The sequence below is a fragment of the Glandiceps talaboti genome, chromosome 23 (assembly GCF_964340395.1).
Source record: "Glandiceps talaboti chromosome 23, keGlaTala1.1, whole genome shotgun sequence".
NCBI classification, from domain to species: Eukaryota; Metazoa; Hemichordata; class Enteropneusta; family Spengelidae; genus Glandiceps; species Glandiceps talaboti.
The window spans coordinates 13,493,809-13,516,605 of record NC_135571.1 but is presented as its reverse complement, the minus strand read 5'-3'; the positions used below and the strand labels follow the sequence as shown (position 1 = coordinate 13,516,605).

The 22,797-nt window shown below is 33.9% G+C and overlaps 1 protein-coding gene across 1 annotated transcript in view; it reads right to left on the bottom strand.

Annotated features, from left to right (window-relative positions):
• LOC144452951 (neuron navigator 2-like) overlaps nucleotides 1-22,797 on the bottom strand; it is a 251,620-nt gene that overhangs the window by 185,330 nt on the left and 43,493 nt on the right. The window contains exons 2-3 of the mRNA XM_078144185.1: nucleotides 12,608-12,725; nucleotides 10,106-10,158 (exon numbers count right to left, since the gene is read on the bottom strand). Coding sequence (XP_078000311.1) covers nucleotides 10,106-10,158; nucleotides 12,608-12,725 — 171 coding nt within the window. The remainder of the gene's footprint in view (nucleotides 1-10,105; nucleotides 10,159-12,607; nucleotides 12,726-22,797) is intronic.

Below are 22,797 nucleotides of genomic sequence, written 5' to 3'. Positions count from 1 at the left end.
TGTAGTTATTGACTACCAGACGTCATTTTTCTACCACAATTTTAATTATTTCTATTCCTAATTATGTATGACCATGAATTTTATAGAAATATAATAGAATTATTTCCATGTCAGAGAACAATGTCTTGCTTCTAAAAAGTTTGTAGTACTGGGTCAAAACATTTAACGACACATACGTATGCAGAAAATACAAGCTGTATAGACAACAGTTTTTGACATATGTTGAACATCATTGTAACCTATTAGAGATGGTGACATTTTTCTACGCATTTAACTTCTGGCTAAACATAGAACGAAATGTTGTAAAAATAGAAACAGCACAAGGTAGAACATGTTTCATTTTTTTTTTTTTTACATTTTTCTTTCAAAGGAGGAAACTATCGTTTGAATTGCTTGTACACTCGTTCTACTCCCATTTTGTTTTCCTGTACATATCTTCTAAAACTAATCCAAACAGCTGTTTCCTGGTGTTTGATCAAACTTCCAGAATCACAAAAAGATTGAATAAAATAAGAATACTCACAAACAGTTCCAATCTGAAGATTTCTTCTCAAAAATTCCACAAAAATAGTTAAAATCCAATTTTGGCAAAATTATACCAGCCACAAACAGCAATGTCTACGGCTCCTCTGGAAAACATGAACACAGCTTCCAATCCCAAGTTACAAAGTGAACTTGACTAAGTACTGGTCAAAACTTCCTGACCCCTCAGGCTAATAGAAATAAATCCAGCAGCCGACAAGGGATGTTTTACAAATGTTGGACATGTAGTAAAAACCAAATTATTTTTCAGCAACAGTTTCTGATGAATGTTCAGCAAGTGAGAGATTTAGGTCCAAAACACTTGTTGACACTTTAGGATCAGCTATTACAAAGTCCATCAAAAATCTAAATATGATTTTTTACACAAATTTCTTTTGGAACATTGCCAGGGTGTCTAGAATTCACTGGTATAACTTTCACTTCCACCAGGACATACCATTCTATCAAAGGGGTGACATGTTACCATCAAAAGTTCAGACAATGCAAAGTTTCAAAACAAACGTACAATTTACTCATTGTTAGCACTTGTGAATATATTTAAATCAATTTTGACTATTTTAAGTATCTTTTAATAGGTTCCTTGCAAAATTGAGGGGATTGTTCAATAACAAAAGAAAGTAAAGATGTTAAACCTCCTCAAAGGGTAAGTTGCACCCCTTCATAATAATGGTGACCTCTACTCCATGTATGGTCAGCCTATCACGAAATATCAGGGGTTGATATCTGCTGTGAGTAGGAATGTATCAATTTTTTGTGTTGTCGTATTTGTCAAAGTGTAATACTGACCAGGAGACAAGACAGATTTCCTACGCTGAACAGAATTTCAAGGCTGCTTACCTCTCTTTGTAATTGATCTAAAATTAGCACTGTACATCTAACGTCAGACAAACTATGGCAACAGCCAAGAAGATGTGGATGACTTGCCAAGTTAGTGTACAGTCCGTCACCTATCATGTACGATATCGTGATATCATATCTGGTCTGCACGTGTCTGGGTAATTTGTTATGCTACTGCAACATCCATGGCAAACTGTTCAACAAACTTTTCAACATTGTCATTTTTTGGAGCAAAATACATTTAAAAAACACAGTACTGCAAAAAACACAGTACTGCAAAAACAGTACTGCAAAAACACAGTACTGCAAAAAACACAGTACTGCAAATATTTTAAACATAAAGAGATAAATGGCAATTGGACAGATATCAGGAAAGATATCACTTACTGAAATGTTAAAATAATTTCAAAGCTTTCAAGCATTTTTTCCTAACGTAATTCTAAATATCTATACACTGAACAATTTGAATCTTGTCTTAGAGTCATTTGTAAGAGGAAAATAAACTTCCCACAAGTCAAGGACAAACAAGAATTTATCCAAAACACAAGAAAAAATTATTTATGTCCAAATATTTTGGCATAATTGTACTAGATTCTGTGAGCACTGTTGAGGAAATCCTCTATGGAAAAGAAAATAAACATTGCCAAAAATAGTCTTTGCTTGATCAGTGAAGCAGAACATATAAACACATAATTTACTCATTAACTTCCCTGCCCTTTAGTAGAAATTTTCCAGTGAAGGAAAATGGTCTTTCTGCCAAGATTTTATGGTTGAACCAAAGTTTATTTCTGTATTTTACTTTCTCTATGTTAGGCATATACTCTCACCACAATTTTCACTCATGAAAAAGTTTGAGGTTTTTCTACAACTTTTTGTCACATTTGAAATTTATCTTAGACCAAAATCATAGAAATAATACAAATTTGTAAATTGACGATAAAATTGTGTTACTTTTCTGCCAAAATTATTCAAATTGAAAATTATGATTTTCCATAACTTTTTTCACATCTCAATAGTGTTTTAGACTGGAATCACAGGAATATGTCAACTAAGTATTATTTCCATCACTTTTTGTGAATTGATACAAAAATTATGTTACTTTCCCCAGCAAAAATTATTTGAACTAAAAAATATTTTTCCACAACTTTTTTGCCTCATTTCAACTTTATTTTCGATAAGAATCATAAAAGTATTGCTTATTAGAAAGCTGATACTAAAGCATTGCTACTTTCTGATCGAAAACAACACAAAAGTTTGTGTTTTTCTGTAATTTTGTGCATTTTTCAATTTTAATTTTAGACTGGTATCATAAAAATAATACTTATAACTGAATTGATGCCAAATAACTCTCCTACCAAACTTTAATATTTGAACACAAATTTGTGTTTTTTCCTTCTTTCAATTTCATTTTAGGCTTGAGGTCATAAGAATTCCTAGTACATCATCTTTCTGGTGAAAAGAGAGAATGAAAGAGGAGTTATGTATTTTAACCTGTCAGTATCCTGCACATAAAGTATCATTGCAAGTATCCCACACAGGAAAGTTACTGTTGCAGTTCCATTTATGTGAAATTATCAAGGAACATTACAACACAGAGGCGTTATTGTTCTCAGAAGACAAATCGTGGTTTAAGCATCGAGTGCTTTCTTTCATTGTGGTCGATGTTTTATATCAACTACACACATGGATTCTAAATTTTCTTGTAAGTTGTGATGTGCTTTTAACCCCTACACTACATGTACCAATGTGTGGAAAACATGAAGATTTCAACTCAGTGACAAGTTTCGTACGACGTCACTAAACTGTTTTTTGAAAACTTTAGCAATTCCACTGCCAAAGTAATCCATACAAAAATTAATTCTTTTCTGCAATTTCTTGTTTATATGAACTTTATCTTAGAAAAGATAAATAGACACAACGGTTTTTATTAATTATTTGCCAAAATTTTGGTTGAAAGATGTTTGTATGTCAAAATTCACAGAAATATGACAAATTCTTCATTTTTTGTAATTTAGTGTTTTATTTGATCTTTTTTTAGACAAGATATGTAGAAATAATCATTTTTATGAAATACTTGCCAAAATTCTGGTTGAAAAGTGTTTATTTTGCATCAAAATTCATAAAATTGTCTTCTCCATGTGATCATACTGGAAGACACAGGCCTTGATGTTGAAGAGAAATAGATCACTTCTACATGGTACAACTTTATCAACAAACACAACCCAGGAAATATTACACCATATTGTGGTTTCCTTCCCTTCCTAGATATCATATTTATAGAGTGCAATGCTCTTAAAATTCGTGGAAAAACATCCAACATACGGAAATGTGAAATGGTCTATATCCCTGGAAATGGGTACAGCTGATATATACATGTATAGCCTGGCTGATATGATCTGTCTGTTATGATGACAGCATGGCCTTCCATTAGACCATCATTGGCAGACCGCCATACATACGTTCCCTTATTACAACAGCAAAACATATTGAGCACCACCAACGGCACAACATATTTTACAAGAATTTATGATTTCATATTACGAACACTATATTACAAACTTGCTTTTCCTTGAAATACTTTGGTGATATTTTTATGGACTTCAAAAGTTTAGTTCTTGATTTGAATTTTAAGACTTGCTGTGGAAAACTTTTCAAGGATAACTAATACTTCCTGTTTGGGTTATACATCTATTTGTGGCATCATTTAAAAGTTTTTGAACTGTAGAAATGTTCCACAAAAGAAAACATTAATCCTAATTACTCTGTTTTTACTGAGATTTTAGAACTCTGGTGAACAAAGGAGAGGAACTTTGGTCAAATTTATAGTTTCCTTAGCCCAACGACTTGCTTGAGTTAGTAACACCAAAACAAGTCTTTGGGTTAGTTTCTTGAGATAGTAACACCAAGACAAGTTTCTGGGTTAGTTTCTTGAGTTAGTAACACCAAAACAAGTCTTTGGGTTAGTTTCTTGAGATAGTAACACCAAGACAAATCTCTGGGCTAGTTTCTTGAGATAGTAACACCAAGACAAATCTCTGGGCTAGTTTCTTGAGATAGTAACACCAAGACAAATCTCTGGGCTAGTTTCTTGAGATAGTAACACCAAGACAAATCTCTGGGCTAGTTTCTTGAGATAGCAACACCAAGACAAGTCTCTGGGTTAGTTTCTTGAGATAGTAACACCAAAACAAATCTCTGGGTTAGTTTCTTGAGATAGTAACACCAAGACAAATCTCTGGGCTAGTTTCTTGAGATAGTAACACCAAAACAAATCTTTGGGCTAGTTTCTTGAGATAGCAACACCAAGACAAGTCTCTGGGTTAGTTTCTTGAGATAGTAATACCAAGACAAAGTCTCTGGGTTAATTTCTTAAGATAGTAATACCAAGGCAAGTCTCTGGGTTTGTACTATTACAACCACATGACAGCAACATATAACAAACCTTGTTTTATTAGAAGGACTTAATTTATATGATGTGGTTGGGGAACACACACAATGCTTAGTATGGGGCATGAAAGAACACATCATTTGATGATGTGAGTGTGAGACATGAAAGACCACAACATTTGATGAAAGGAGTATGGGGCACGAAAGACCACAACATTTGATGGTGAGGCATAAACCATCATCTATTATCAAAAGTAAAACTACAAAGTTGGAACCACTTAACCCGGTAGAACACTGTGTTAAATTGGATCACACATCTTGTAATGTTTAATATCATAAAGTGTACTTTTAAAGTGATATTGTACAGATTACATTAACAGCTTATTAGTTTGAAGACAGTCTGGAAACCATTACTGTCTGGGTTAGTTGTGTTCACTTACATTATCACAACAGAAGCCACTGACAACACCTTTGCAGTTGCCACCGACAACACCTTTGCAGTTGCCACCGACAACACCTTTGCAGTTGCCACCGACAACACCTTTGCAGTTGCCACCGACAACACCTTTGCAGTTGCCACTGACAACACCTTTGCAGTTGCCATCGACAACACCTTTGCAGTTGTCATCGACAACACCTTTGCAGTTGCCATCGACAACACATTTACAGTTGCCACCAGAAGACAAGAGAGAGAGAGAGAGAGAGAGAGAGAGAGAGAGAGAGAGAGAGAGAGAGAGAGAGAGAGAGAGAGAGAGAGAGAGAGAGAGAGAGAGAGAGAGAGAGAGAGAGAGAGAGAGAGAGAGAGAGAGAGAGAGAGAGAGAGAGAGAGAGAGAGAGAGAGAGATGAAAGCCAGCTAACAGAAGTTTGACAAAACCTGTCAAACTGAACAGGCAAAACGTTACTTGCAATTAGTAAGAAGCCTTGATTGGGATACAAGAACTAAAGAGAAAAACTTGTAAGTAAAAATGTATATTACTTCATCTTGCCACATTAACATTACTAATGTTATGCATCATTATCTTATTATTTTGCCTAATAAAGTTTTGGCCAGAAATCAGGTAAGAATTCTTGTTGGGTTTTCATTTTTCGCAGTATGGCGGAAGAAATAACAGCTCTGGTTTGCAAGAATGCATTTTTTTTTCGCAGTGAGATGAGAGACATTAATAGCATCACCATGTAATCAGAACCAACTAGGGTTGAGCTAAACATATAAACATAATTACCATCTTCAATTGTCACTGGAGGGGGGGGTGAATTGTTATCTAATTTAGGTTTGAATGACATACACAATAACACAACTGGCAATTCAACACTTTAAATCAACCATCACTGCTTGGAATGTTAGAATACAGTAGAGTTAGGTTAATGTGTTTTGGATACTAGTTAAGAACCTCTATCCACCTGTTCTGATAAATCATACCAGTAGCTATGTACAGTGACAGTCTAATGCCGTACCTTGACATCTACAACCCCTATCTTTGAACATCTTCACAAATAATTGAAACCAACCTAAACTGACCTCAACCTCAGTATGCAGGTCAAACTAGTGTCATATTGACAAATCTGGAAGTGTGAGTGGCAACTCATAGTTGAAAGTAAAATCTACAGGTTTGTTAGGGAGTCTAAAGTTAGTTCTATTTCCCATCCAGACTCCCTAGCAAACTAGTGTTGAAAGTGTAATCTAGAGGTTTGTTGGGGAGTCTAAACCTGTCCTGTACTCCTTAGCAAACTAGTGTCACATTGAAAATCTAGTCTTGATTACCCAGACTCTCACCGTTGGGGGCTCTACTACGAGACACATGCATATGCAAAAGTCTGGGGATATGTAACCCAAAGTATGGAAGTCAAACAGTATATTTCTTCCAAGTCATGAAAAATGGGTTTATGAGGCCTGTCCATTGTAATTAAGATGTATCAGTTGCTACAGACGTGATAACCTGCCGTGATGGTACCTGGATCATTCAGCCTGCAGTGTTGGATGTGAAGTATTCCCCAGCATGCACTGCTCTGGGAAAGAGATCTGGTGCAGGTGATTGTAATTACATTTCCCCAGACTCTGGTCTGTGTGGTCTCGTAGTAGAGCCCCCAGCGACGAGAGTCTGGGTAACAGAGACTAATTGAAAATCTAGAAATGGAGTGAGTATCATGAGTACCAAAACATAGTTGACAGTATAAATGAGAGGTTTGTTAGGGAGTCTGTACCTAGTTCAATCACCAATCCAGACTCCCTAGGAAACCAGCGTTACACTAAAAATCTGGAAAGGGTCAGTTGGGGCCACTTTGAGGAATATGCATGCAATAAAAATGTGATTATGTTAGGGAGTTTAATAACACTCCTGTACATAACCCTTATTTAACTCCCTAGCTTGACTGCAATTGCCACTGTTCTTCACTCTTCACTTACTTCTTCACCCAAGCTTGTCTTGTGGTACAGACATTTTTTAATAGCAGTCACCCAACTATATACCAACAGGAAGTATCGATAACGTTTACATAAACACAGCAGTTAGAATGTATTGAAATCTGCATCACACCTATTGCATTCTGGGTAAGAATGTACCCCTGTTCAGAACCTCAGCATCACTTCTCACCACATCAACACAGTTTTGATCCTGTTGACGTAACCATTCACCCCTTCATGACAACACATATGACCTTTAACCCCACCACAACCATAAAAGTGCAGGCTACGCCATTTTTCACATGGTTTTTTCCTTTTACAAAAATAAGTTCACTTTTTAAAAAGAATTTGACATCACTCTAAAAAGAATAATTTCTGTGAAATTTAAAGTTTAGATTTGCCAAAAAGTTTGCAGAAAATTCTTTAATTTATTATTTGGAAGATGTTTTTTTTTAAACAAAAAATGTTCACTTTTCAAAAATATTTTGCAATCACTTCATAAAGAATAACTTCGACAAACAAGGCCCAAAATAAAGTTTATATTTGCCAAAAGGTTACAAAAAAAACAAAATTTCTTCAAATAATTTGAAAGAAAAAAATGTTCACTTTTTCAAAATATTTTGAGATCACTTCACAAAGAAGAATGATTTTTGTGAATCTGGTCTAAAATGAAATTATAATTTGCCTAAAAGTTTGCGAAAAAATAAAATTTCATTAAATAATTTTGGAGGGAAAGTGTTATAGTGTACAATGAAGAGATTAAAGAGAATGCAAATAAACAATTTCAACGTGTATTTACAGTCTTGTAAACTAGATACATACACATATAAAGTACCAGAGTCAAACAGACTAGACAGAACAGTAAATTACAAATTTTACAGACATCAAATTTTATAGGAATGTAGGCCTGCTACAAACTGTTTGCATAAAGCCTAGAATGTCATAGAGTTTACTATTCAGTCACGACATACATGATATATCAACTATAGAGTATAACAGCTGTCTATAATTGGAGAACAGCTGGGATGTGTTGACAGACTGTCATTGGTCAAGATGTTTTTAGTATAGTTTATATCCGTCCCACTTTTATTATCCATGGATGGCTGTCTTTGTGTATACACTGTACTATATTGGCACTTAAAATCCATTCTAAATGACATGCATCTGTGAAGTGAAATTCGACAATAAATTTGTAATGTTTATCTCTAACACTTATTTATCCCAGAGGAGGCCAGGAGGGGTACAGAACATGATGGGTAAAAATCAACTGTGATAACTCATTACGCTGTGAGCATCCATTATGTACACTTTGATCATGTATGTTACAATATGAGTGGTTTGAATAATCTCCTGACAACGATTGTTTTCAAAATGTTTATACCATGACTTCTGTTAAATATATAGAATTGATGAAAATGAGAATCATTTTTGTCCAATCAGTGATTGTCCCAGGTCTAAACAGCGGCCATGTTGTTCCTTACAATCACTGACATTGTAATTTTCCAGACTCTTGCTCGGGGGTGATGCCCTCAATGGTGAGAGTATGGGTAACTAAGACTAGTGATGTCGTAGCTCTCCAAGCGTGGTTACATAAGCGGACCAATGACTGGACCTTTCAAACTTAAAATTCATTTGGCATCAATAACATTTCGTAAATATATGTACAAACAACACTACCATGAACTAATAGTGTTTCTAAATGTGTTTAAGTGGAAAGAGCAACATGTGTGGTACATCCGACCGGAAGAAATCCAACCCCATGACAATGCTGCTGGTACCTGGATATGTAACGGTGCTAAAGACATGAAGTGAATCTATTATACTAATGTCACTAGCATATCGTACATTATACCATGCACAAGCCAGATTCAACAAAAAATATGGAATTTATACCCTGGTCTTTCTATGTCATGACAATGCACGTTTATGTCACGACAACATGTGTCTACTACATCACTGATTCTGCTGTGTTTGAAATATGAGTCCAAATGTTCAAAATTACCATTACTTTGCCCGATTTTTCTTTGATATTGTTGACACTGGTATAATTATGTTATTCTCCAATATTTCTCTTCATTCAGCCAGAAAATACTCGTGATCATCTAAGGGTTGTCACTACTCATCAAGCGACTCATAGTGACAATGCCCCTTAGGTCACTCATATTTTCCTTGGCTGAACGGAGAAAAATATTGTGCTTTCTCACAGTCCTTGAAGCACTTGACAATTCCTTTCCCTGGCACAGACCTATAGTGGCACAAGTCAATTAACCACATTTGGAAGCATACAATCTTGGCATTACTACATATGTGCAAATGATTGAATCCTTGACATATAAACAAATGGCATTGGCAAGGCTTGAACAACAACTTACAGATTGTGTTCTACTTCCTGTAACTATTTAGCCATCATGATTCCCATCATATCTACTTGTGTAAGCTGTAAGTTATTGTTGCAGTAGACCTACCTTACACAAGTATCTGTACTATAAAACAGGGTGAGTTGTAAGTACCATACTGCTATTATTTGATATAGTGTTATGGTACTGAAGTACACACATACACTCACTCACTTTTTACCCACAATGCAATACATACCATAATTTGAGGTAAACTGATTTTTAGTGTCTAAAATACAAATATTATTGATGTTTATCACAAGTTAGTGTATGCTGAGAGAAATACAAAGGGGTAATGGATATTGTGTCAGGGGAGAGGGGGTGTGGTAAGGAGGAGGGGGTGTGTCAGGAAACAGATGGAGAGGAAATGAAGGTGAAAGAGAGGACAGACGATAGAAAAGCAGGGGAGGGGGAAAAAAGAAGAAAGTAAGAGAAGTAGGAGGTAAAAACAGAGTGAATTACAGGGGAGGGGAAAGAGTGAAGGATGTGTGCGTTTGTATAATTATTATTATTATTATAAATAGTTTTTTTATAACTTACCATCTGGGTCTCATTGCGAGGATTTGTCTTAATACTTTGTACCTTCTCATTGGCTGAAAATAAAAATAAGTTTTGAATTGTCAGTGAGTACACAAATATACATCTTGATGGTTTTTGGGTATTTTCTTGCAATATTATGAATCTTGACTGACAAGTTTAACTTGAATACACAACTAGGTCCATACTACACAATTCTAGGTACATACAATAGACATTTGCTGGTTCCAAGATGTACTGCGTGTTTCACTTCTTTCACTTCTTTATCAATAATTTTTTTATCAATATTTTTGTTTCTAGAACATACATACATTCTACATTTTCTCTCTTAAATACGTCATCTGTGGGTTTTTTTATTTTTTTTTATCTATTTTTTTTTATTAATTAAAGTTCTGCTCTGTACGTCATCTGTGTTTGTGTCTATATATCATGGTACAGTGAAGTGTGGGACGACAAAATTTGTACAACTCACTCTACTGTTGTACAAATAAAATCATATTTTAATACTCAAGCATTTAAACAGAAAAAAAACAAATATATTCTGTGCAAATCTAACAATGATATTTACTGTTGTTATGTGAGAGTTATGATATATATCATTGGCATGCAGGTAGGCAATAATGTGTTCAGTAGCAGTATATGTGTGCACCAGTGCGAATAATCTCTGGTACATATGTAATAATGTGTTCAGTATTGTACTGCAGTGAAAATACCACAAGTATGTGTGTTTATTAGTGGTACATAATTATGTAATAATGACTATTATTTTCATAACGAAAAAAGAATGACCCTGTGAGGACAAGCTTAATCTCCTTCCAAGGGGCACAAACTAAAAATATATACAATACAATAAAGTAAACATTGCAAAAAAACAACCGAGCCCTTAATCTCCACTCAGCTATTGCTGTCAGATAATAAAGAAAAACCACAATAAAATTCAGAAATTATTCACTATATTTAGATTTCCTTTACTTCAGTTTCATATCTTCTAAAGTTTCTATGGTTCAGATACTTTCATTTATAAATAAATTTCCAGGAACTTGATTTCAAGTTACTTTCCACGACCTTTTGATGAGATCAAAAAAGCCATTTTAATTTCAGTTTATCTTACCGCCAAACTGTTGTTTCATATTCATGTATTGTACTGAAAGTTTATCTGGAAATAGGAATTTTTTCAGGACTTTTCAGGAGTAATTTTGAAACACCAAAACTTGGATAAACTTTTACCAACATATCATACACTCTAGACCAAAATACTTCTGCCTATGACCACAAATTTATTTATTTTATTTATTTATTTATTTATTTAAAGGATAACCAATGAGAGCCACTCCCATTTATAGGATCCATTGGTTAAGTGTTAATTTTCATCAGCTTGGTAGCTCTTGAATGATTTACATGAAGGTTATAGCACACAAGTAGTTCAAAGTTTTTGCCTAATTTTAGTTATGAACAGCAAAGATGGTAAATGTAACATATATCTACAATAACCATTTTATAATGCTTCAAGTTTTTTATAAACTTATCGCTCAATTGGTATTAGTATGTAATACATTATGACAACAAAATTCAATATTTTGGCTAACTAAGACAGACAGAGACTAAAACTGTTGTTGTATGTGTAGTAAATATTAAACTAGTGGGTGATAGAGTGGGTGATAGTGTGGGTAATAGAGTGGGTGATAGCTGTGGGTGATAGGGTGGGTGATAGAGTGGGTGATAGGGTGGGTGAAAGAGTGGGTCATAGGGCAGGTGATAGAATGGGTGATAGAATGGGTGATAGAGTGGGTGACAGAGTGGGTACGTGATAGAGTGGGTGATAGAATGGGTGATAGTGTGGGTAATAGAGTGGGTGATAGCTGTGGGTGATAGAGTGGGTAATACAGTGGATGATAGAATGGGTGATAGGGTGGGTGATAGAATGGGTGATAGCTGTGGTTTGATAGTGTGGGTAATAGAGTGGGTGATAGGGTGGGTGATAGAGTGGGTCATAGTGCAGGTGATAGAATGGGTGATAGAATGGGTGACAGAATGGGTGATAGCTGTGGGTGACAGAGTGGGTGATAGAGTGGGTGATAGAATGGGTGATAGAATGGGTGATAGGGTGGGTGATAGAATGGGTGATAGAGTGGGTAATAGAATGGGTGATAGAATGGGTGATAGAGTGGGTGATAGCTGTGGGTGATAGCTGTGCCTTGGTTATGTAGATATAATCACCCTGTAATTAATATAGTGTAAATATTAAAAGTCGCCAAAAAATGCACAGCAAGATTATGCTAGACGTCATCAAATATGGCACCATACTGTTTGTATATGTAATCCAACACCACCAGCCTATATCATCATGCCTTAACAAGAGTTTAGTTTGTGTCTGTCTGTCTTAGTAAGTCGAAACCTGGATTGCCACTGTCATACATGTCATGTGACCATCATCCACCAATCACTGATGAAGATGTATATTATTCTCTGTATAGCAATAAAAACATATTCTTTTTTATTACTTACTAACTGCTTCGATGACATTGGCTAAAAGTACACCGTCTGTAATGTCGATCTGTAAATCTCCTATCAACCGTTTGTAGCCTGCCCTCTCCAGGTAGTGGTTGGCCCAATCTGTGTAGATCTGTACAAATATAATAAAAAGCAAATAAATTAGATACATTTTTCTTTGAATATTAATAATTTTTGATCATTATAACTATGATAATGATTGTAATTTATTCTCTCTATAATAACATATGTACAACCATCACAATATCATGAATTTTCCTGTAAAATGCACTTCCAAAATTATTTCAACAAGTTTTTATATTCCATAAATATTTTGAAAAATTTCAAATTAATTTTAGATGGAAATCATAGCAGTAGTTACAAATAAACACCAAAATTCCAAGTTTTCTCAAAATTTTTCTGAAATTTTGAATCAAAACAATGCTATCAAACATATCTGATGGTTATGTTCATTGAAATGATAGTTGTATCATATACTGAATGACCTAGAAGGCAGGATCGAGGTCATGTTTCCCTCCAAATTCATTTGAACAAGAACATCGTATTTTCAAAAATTTTATACATTTCAAATAATTTTTCATCAAAATATTAGAAGTACTCATAATTTATGTATTGATATACAGTAAATTTTCCCAATAATTTTTGAAAAATGGTATATATTTTTTTTAGAAATATTTTCATAAAGGATGTTCATTGTAGTAGTACCAGCGAGGAACCTTCAAAATTGAAAGGTTTAATCCAAAAACATCACATTTTTAAATTGGTTTTGACCAAAGAATTTTTATCTTAACTAGATTTTACTCTAGTAGTGACGTCTGTTGCTGAATGACCTAGGCATGAAGGTTATTTGTAATAGATGGTCTGTCTATAAACATGAACCGGATATCGTTCATTCAATGGACTATACTTCACTTCATTCAATAACATTGAAAAATAACTTTCAACAGGTCACTGGCAAACATGCTTGGCAGACGAATATATTTCCTAATTTAGTCTGGCTTTACATTTGAATGCATTTTATAGTCTGATCTTTGCTACATGAGAGAAGTGATGGAAAAATAATCACATCAGAGAAAATACATAGTTTCAGTTACACAGCTGCAGACAGAAATGTAAAGTATCTATACAAACAAATCAATCTTTGCATGGTCTGTGTCTGGTATGTTCTGATCATGTCCTACATTTTGCACAGCGGTGGTATTTATGTCACATTTTGTCATATTTTTGTAACTTTTCCTCAAATTTTAGTTTGATTTTAGACTAAACTCATACAAATAATCCTTAATAACAAATTGACGTCAAAATATTGGATAAAAAGTTATGAATTTATAACAATTTTCAAAAAAATTCAGTCAACATATTTCTAGAGTACATACACATCAGGTCACTGCAGCTTTACAGGGTTAACACAGGTTACTATACAAACGACCATGCTTAACTATAAAATCTGATAAAAATAGGACATTCTGGGTTTTATGAGAACATTTGTGTTTTGAACATTTCACTTCTGCATCAGTTGGTTTATAAAAATCCACCATCATGATTTTTGAAGCGGCTGACCTCAGCAGTAGCACATTTAGCACTGGCAGAATACTTTTCAAAAAAATATATCATGATATTATTCTTGTATTTTCCTTTCTAATTTTAATTCCAAAGTTTATTTTCTGTTTATCAGTACTTTCTTCCCAAACTACAAAAATTAGATCATACAATATTTCAAAATTAGTAATTCACTGGACATTAACATTATTATATAATACACCTAATCAACATTCAATGTTACAAGGAACCTAGCCTTTCTTTAAGTGTTACAAAATCTGTATTATTGCTGGACAGTACACAATATTTTAAGCAAATACAAAGAAAAATAAGTTAATTTTTTTGTACAGAACCTTGTACACACACCTAAAATATGTGACGATGAAGGAAAATTGTGATAAACATCACCGTATAATGGATACATAACAGCCTTGACAACTCATGGAGATGTGCCTGTCATTATGCAAATTACCAGCTGGGTTAAATCTACTGTGCTGCTAAACAAGGTATGAAAAACAATTTTAAAAAGAGACACAAAAACTAAATCATTTCATACAAAACGTATCACCAAAATCTGATGTCAGTGACACAAACCAAAACAAAAAATTATGAATCTGAATAAATTAGAAATTTTCATAAATTTCATATAAAACAGCAATTCATATTTTCAAAACTACATAAGTTAATCCTAAGCTGTTGTTATTAATATTCTGCATGTTTATACATCTCTTTTTTCACTCGGTAAAATAAATCTGTATTTTTTACATCTGAATAAATCATTAATTTCATAATTTCATGAACTGGTAATACTTACAAAATATACAATTTAACCCCAAAATGTTGTTAAATCAAGTCTCTCTTCTGAACCTAATCCTTTACATTCCGTAGTTCAAACATCATGACATTTCCACCTCCTCTAGTTTCATCTCGTAGCCTCTTCCTGATTGTGAAATCCCTCTAACATCACCGAGGTTAATCATCACAACCTGACCCCCTAGGAATACTATAATTCTCTATTCTATAAATAGCTCACTGATGGTTACCCTATGTTGGTATTCAGTGTATACAGTAAAGCTATGTCACGGTTGACTGAGAATCATTATTTGTGATGTTTCATTTGTTTTGATCAGTTATATTCATAATATTCACCTTATTTCCAAACCAACTAATGAATTTTCACTATTTTTACAAGAATTATAATCATCACATGGTTTGATAGAGAGAAGTCTCTATGAAGTCATGCAATGTGTAATTGTATCCGTACTATCTTTTCCATATTATTGTTCTTACGTATAATTTATCGATATTTATCTAAAATGTTAGTTTTAAATTTGTTATAAATGAGCAAAAGAAAAATGATACGTGTAGGAATTGTACCCACGTCCCCTAAACACTAGTCAGAGTGCTCTAACCACGCTGCTAACCAGCTGAGCTAACGTGCCAACTGATAGATACTATGAATTGTTCCTGATGTGTACTTTCTTTCCTCGAGGTGGTTGTGAGAAGCCAACTCATTCTTAAGCTTTACCTTTACCTTTCAACTTAAGGATCTTAAATAAATTCACAGGTATCCCTGCCTATATGGGTGGCCAACTTAGGAATCGGTTATTAAAGCAATGAAGATCATACAATCATGCAAACTTTAGGGCTTTATAACAGTGTTAGACTTGCTGATTTCAGTTTTACTTATCTTCAAAGTGAAATAAAGCTCTCAAAGCACAAATAACTCTTAACTCAGAAAATCTGATAATCAGAATAATTGTACCATTCCTTGTACAAGTTTATTTGATGTAATTTTAATTGGGTAGAATAAATTGATGATTTTAATACACATGTATTTCAAAGTTTTTAGCATTGAGCTTTCAATTTTGGTTGACATTCCTTATGAGAAATCTGGGTTAGATTTAACGAGATAGAGACAAACTTATTATCCATCAAATTTTGGTTTTGATTTTATCTTCTTAGAGATTTGATGAAAAGTATTTATTCCATTGAACTTACTTTTAATACAAATATATGATTTTTTAAAATAATAGTATATATCTATAACGCTGCCTTCTACAATGAATGTAGTGATCATAGCACTGCACAAGTATTTCCACCTGCACGGACCTTTATGAAGACAACTGCCTCAACTCCCTGGAAAACACACAGTTTATTGCAGCCTCTTTAACTTAGAAAGAGATCTAAAATATTTCACTTTTCAATCTGAAATTATTGACGATGTCCCATAAAAATTTTCCTTTGGAATATGACAGTATGTGATATTTGTGACCTAAACGAGGTCAGAATGACCTGGACATCAATTGGGGGAATCCTATTCAACTTAATAGCCACTTGTTCATGAATATTCATGAATCTTATTAATATGCATGATATCAAACCACATGAATATTCATGATATAGTTTACTCATGAATATTCATTAGAAAGTACCACAGCATAGGAGGCTGATTCAGCCTGTGTTATAATTACACTTCATACGTCAAATCACATTACTAAACTAATGACTCACTCCTTTCAACTCATTGATGTGATAATCACACAGTAACCTTTCAAAATCACAAAGTTCATCCAATATTTACAGAAATCTCATATTATAAATACACATTTCATACATCAGTCACTCCCTAAATTATCAAAAGTCTAAAAATTTCCATGAAAACTAAGAAGTACTTACAAATTTTTTTGGAATCTTTTAAAGAAATTCCTGAAATATTGTAAATTTTCTTTCATTTCTGTTGTCAGATTTTTTGTGACAATTTTGGTGCAAGTGTCGTACACAAGTGTCAAATTGTAACAATTACTGCAATATGATAGCGATTTTAAGTAGACACTGTATCATTTTACTTTTTCGATAATAAACTATTTTTGGTTTCATTTCTGGTGGTGGTCAGGTCTTTTTCTTTCTCCATTACACATTTTTTCACAACATCCAGTTTGCAAGCATCGACCAACTTCATCCTGTCAAAATATTTTGCACAATTTTCAACTGGCAAAATTGAGATTTAATCTTCATAAATGTATAAATTAAATTACAAACAATTCATAACTATTAAAATCTGATTGCATTATGGATTATTATGGTAGAAATACTCGAAACAAATTTCACCTTTCCAGTTTAAGTGTGCACAGTATCCACATTCTGAAAACTTTATAACTACACTCTGATTTATAATCTGTACATGGGCACAAGTGATGATGGGATATTGTGTCAGAAATTAACTAAATGTACCACAAAACATAGTTTCTTAGTTCTTACCAAAGTTTTGGTTAGAGTACAGCGTTCATCCGATAAGGATGTCTAGATGACATACTTTTTGTTTAATAATACTATGCATCAAATCGTGATCATATATAAACTCTCCTCATCCCAAGTTCCGCTAAGCGTAGCTTATTAAAATGACGCCAGCATTTACTGGAAACTTCTACTCACAAACGAAGGTTTGTTTGCGTGCCCAAATTATTGACTATAACTTTATAGCATGGGACCCTGCGGCGTGTACGTACATATGAATCCACATGATTGCTGAGTTTTACAAAACTTTGCAGCATGGGACCCTGTGGCGTGTACGTATGTACGTATGAATCACATGATTGCTGAGTTTTACAAAACTTTGCGGCATGGGACCCTGTGGCGTGCACGTACGTATGAATCACATGATTGCCGACTTTTACAAAACTTTGCGGCATGGGACCCTGTGGCGTGCACGTACGTATGAATCACATGATTGCCGACTTTTACAAAACTTTGCAGCATGGGAACCTGTGGTGTGTACGTACGTATGAATCACATGATTGCCAAGTTTTACAAAACTATGCAATTTGATGAGATTTTAACCCTTATTGTTACAAAGGTCTTCACAGTCGTTTATTTTCAAAACTGACTGTCTGTTGATAATAGTAGTATAGTATTGCCCGAGGCACACTTAATATGTACTGTTTTAACAGGAAACAAATTACTTTTTTGTTAGCAGACATGGTACATTTGATATTTCAATACACACAGCATGGATAATACAACCATTTTTTGAAAGAAATATCATGATTCATTCATCCACTGTCTACGATAATAACATAATTAGTTATTTTATGACTATGAAATGAGTTTTGGTTAAAATGGGGATAACAAACAAGCCGGATTATTACAGGAAGAGTTTTCAGGGGGAAAAATTAGCGGAAAGAGAGAAGACATAGTTACATGATTATAATTTTTTATGAATAGACTTGGTTTTTTAATTTGGGTTTGATTAGATTTGTGACTGTGAGGGGATATGGTTGTAGATGGGTACCTGGAAGATGAAATTTGTATATGGTATGAAATAATAACTGAGCTGGGGTCATCAAAACTTTATCTATGAGTGAGTGTGTCTTTGTATGTATGTGTGTGTGTGTGTGTGTGTGTGTGTGTGTGTGTGTGTGTGTGTGTGTGTGTGTGTGTGTGTATGTTGTGTGTATGTCTATATATGTATGTATGTATGTATGTATGTACGTACGTACGTATGTATACATACGTACGTATGTATGTATGTATATGTATGTATATATGCATGGATGTACATATGGGCATGTGTGTGTGTGTGTGTGCGCGCGCGCGCGCGTGTGTGTGTGTGTGTGTGTGTGTGTGTGTGTGTGTGTGTGTGTGTGTGTGTGTGTGTGTGTGTGTGTGTGTGTGTGTGTGAAATTTCACAAACTAACTATTTTGCATATTTGCCAACTTCAAGAAACATTGTATACTTCCCTACATAAATTAACTGAAAAGGTAAACCCCAGATGTGACATCAATCTCTGCTATCCATCTCAACAACAGAGAGGCTGATGGCAAAAACTTTGATACATGAGATGTTAGATGTTATCACAATCTAGTCTGCATTCAGAACACACCTTATAGTGTACATCCTATGTACATGGTAATACTATCAATCTACATCATTAAAACACAACATGTCAGCCATCACTGCATTTTACGACTTACCACACTGCCATCTCAGCAAAAATCACAAAATAATGAAATGACTTTTTTGATTTTAATTCATGTCGCTACTGTTTGATATGTCATTTACTATAATTGGAATATTTTCATAAATTTATTTTTCTAACCCTCATATCGGAATATTATTATAATTGAGATGTTCATGATTTTGGATGTTGAGATGAGAAATGAAGATCACGTTTGATGAATGGGGACTGCAGGGTAAAATCACTCGCCCTATTTTTCTTAATGTTCATTATAAAAAATATATTTCATGGACATATGATTGACATATACAATAGAATATGGAATGTCATAATTATATGAAATGATATGATATTGATGTGAGAAACTGAGGCCACGTTTATGGGGCTAGGAGGTAAAATTAACGAGCCTAGTTTTTAATATTTGTAGCAGTTCTGACATAGTCAATATAGGGTTCAGAACTTGGTAACACACAGAGAAAGTGAAATTCGGTAAAATTCACATTTTCTGTGCAATGCCATAACAGTCAATATGGGTTCATATAACTCAGTAACTAACACAGAGAGAAAGTGAAATTCGGTAAAACTCACTTTTTCTGTGCAATGCCATAACAGTCAATATGGGTTTCAAAAATCAGTAACTAACACAGAGAAAGTGAAATTCAGTAAAACTCACTTTTTCTGTGCAATGCCATAACAGTCAATATGGGTTTCAAAAATCAGTAACTAACACAGAGAAAGTGAAATTCAGTAAAACTCACTTTTTCTGTGCAATGCCATAACAGTCAATATGGGTTTCAAAAATCAGTAACTAACACAGAGAAAGTGAAATTCAGTAAAATTCACTTTTTCTCTACAATGCCATAACAGTCAATATAGGGTTCAGAACTCAGTAACACAAAGACAAAGTGAAATTCGGTAAAACTCACTTTTTCTCTACAATGCCATAACAGTCAATATAGGGTTCAGAACTCAGTAACACAAAGACAAAGTGAAATTCGGTAAAACTCACTTTTTCTGTGCAATGCCATAACAGTCAATATGGGTTTCAAAACTCAGTAACTAACACAGAGAAAGTGAAATTCAGTAAAACTCACTTTTTCTGTGCAATGCCATAACAGTCAATATGGGTTTCAAAACTCAGTAACACACAGAGAAAGTGAAATTCAGTAAAACTCACTTTTTCTGTGCAATGCCATAACAGTCAATATGGGTTTCATAACTTAGTAACTAACACAGAGAAAGTGAAATTCGGTAAAACTCACTTTTTCTCTACAATGCCATAACTTTGAAATTTGACAGTGGACACTAGAACAATCACAGGTACATTTAGGTAAATTTCACTTAGTGGTATATTTGAATATTGGCATTAAACACTAAATTACAACATCCTATTTTATCAAATTTTGTGACAAAAAATCAACAACCTATGAATGAGCCCACTTTATTTTGTTGACATTAATCATTTTTATACAATTATTATACAGAGTCTCATCAATCATGTATTGAGTTGAGTGTTATAAAGATTGTCAAATCAAACTGAGTTCTTCTCATATTTTATTTCGGGTTTCCAACCAAAATTCAGTGTTTAAACTAAGGTGTGCAAAACCCAGGAACTGAGGAGGGGGTAATGGAGTAAAATTTGCATGCTATCAAATTTCCATACCTTGTACCATTATTAACAGAAATTCTAATAAAATACAAGGGTGGGTACGGGTCAAAGGATATGCAGGTATATTTTACCTGGACTTACCAACCTTTACAGAAACCCTAACAACATACCACCGGGGGATACGCAGGTATATTTTACCTGGACTTACCAACCTTTACAAAAACCCTTATAAAATACCACCAGGGGGATATACAGGTATATTTTACCTGGACTTAACAACCTTAACAAAACACAAAACATAAATATTTATGTAAAAATGTACCATAAATCTGTTATTCTATGTTCATAAAGTTGTAAATTACTGTCCCAAGAGATAACAATGATACAACATACAGTTTATATTTATAAGTTATATTCCCAAGGTATTTTACTAAAGTGTTCCCTTCACAATTGATATTAATCACAGAATGCAAATTTAGTCAAATTTCTACTTAAAAATATTAGTTTTTAACAAAAGATTGTCTTTAAAATTATAGCATAAATATTTATACATAAATTTTTCAAAATTATTTTTTGTTATCATATTTTAAAAATAAATTTTTTGATGAAGAGTTCACTTTACTATAAATATTATGAAATTTCCATATTTCTGTGTTTGATATTATTATAATTTAAAAATATCAGAAAAAGTGTACAACCATGACACACTTAAAATGTTAATTAAAACAGACAATTCACTTAGATAACGAAATGTTCATTAAGGTTATTAGTAAACCACTACAGGATAAAATCTGACTACGTGATTACAACTGAAATTGAACTTCACATCTCGTACTCAATAATCTAGAAAAAAAACGTAAGTACAGTGAAAGTGTTTTACCTCAACATTGACCCGACGGTTGGCACATCCACACCACATTGCATTAGTCTCGTACTGATTGGTAATTCACATAGCTTTCTACATCCCTACAATTCATCACAGATTACGTGACCTGAACTTTATCAAAATTACAACGACCTCGAATAATCAGCAGCTCTCACTTTCCATGTACTATGTGTATGACCTAAACTATTATACTAGAACTGAATTCTGAATAGCTGTAAAAACTAGGCCACTTAACGAACTGAAATCATTTATTCTATAAAATCGTTGTCACGATAGAATCATACACAATGCTGATACAATCTCACTTTTTTTCCATCAAAACCATCTCTGACATTTTATTAGACCCTAACAAGGTTCCTTTTCAGTTATTTCTGTTGGCATGGTAACAAAAATATTCCGAATTAATGAGTTTTTGTCAATCATACACCTGGTTTGTTTAATACAAACGTAATCACGTCAACACGCAGAGCAACGCTCCTATTATAGTCATCACCTGCTAGAAACACCGTCATTTCAATCGCAACCTGTCGTTATAAATCAATCAAATCGAGTTTGGGACTTCATTGTCAATTTTCCACGTTCTGAAGCTTTTACTTGAATGCATTTTTAATGGATTTTGACAATAGATCCAAGGTCAAGTTTACAATTACCTGTCAATCATGTTAGACTCTCAAGGCTTTCCTTTACTTTATTTCAATATGTTTTAATAGACTCTGATAAAAGAGTCGACTTAATCTGACCTAAACAAGACATTACTTCTTAAATGCGTACAATTTACTACAATTCCAGGTCTTTCCTGTACCCTTTTTCCTTTTACTTCCAATATTTAGGCAATTAGAACTTCTCTAGCTCAGTTCATTAGGTTGCACACACACACACACACACATTGATGTATATATACTACCCTGGCAACCAAGGTTTCAGTTTTATAGACACAAACTACAACATGTTAATATAGGTTATTGAACGGAAATTCAACTTCTCTATCTTAAGTTCATTAACAGTTAAACTTTCCTTTTCCCTACCTTGGGCGCCCTCACATGATGTCTGTCATCCACAAAGACAGAATTGGTAACTTGGGGTAATATCATAACTAGGCAAAGCCCATAAGCTCGCGCAAAGTAGATTCATTTGTGACCGGCTGCCTAACGATGATATTGTAGATAGCATCCTCCGCGTGGAGAAATTCAGA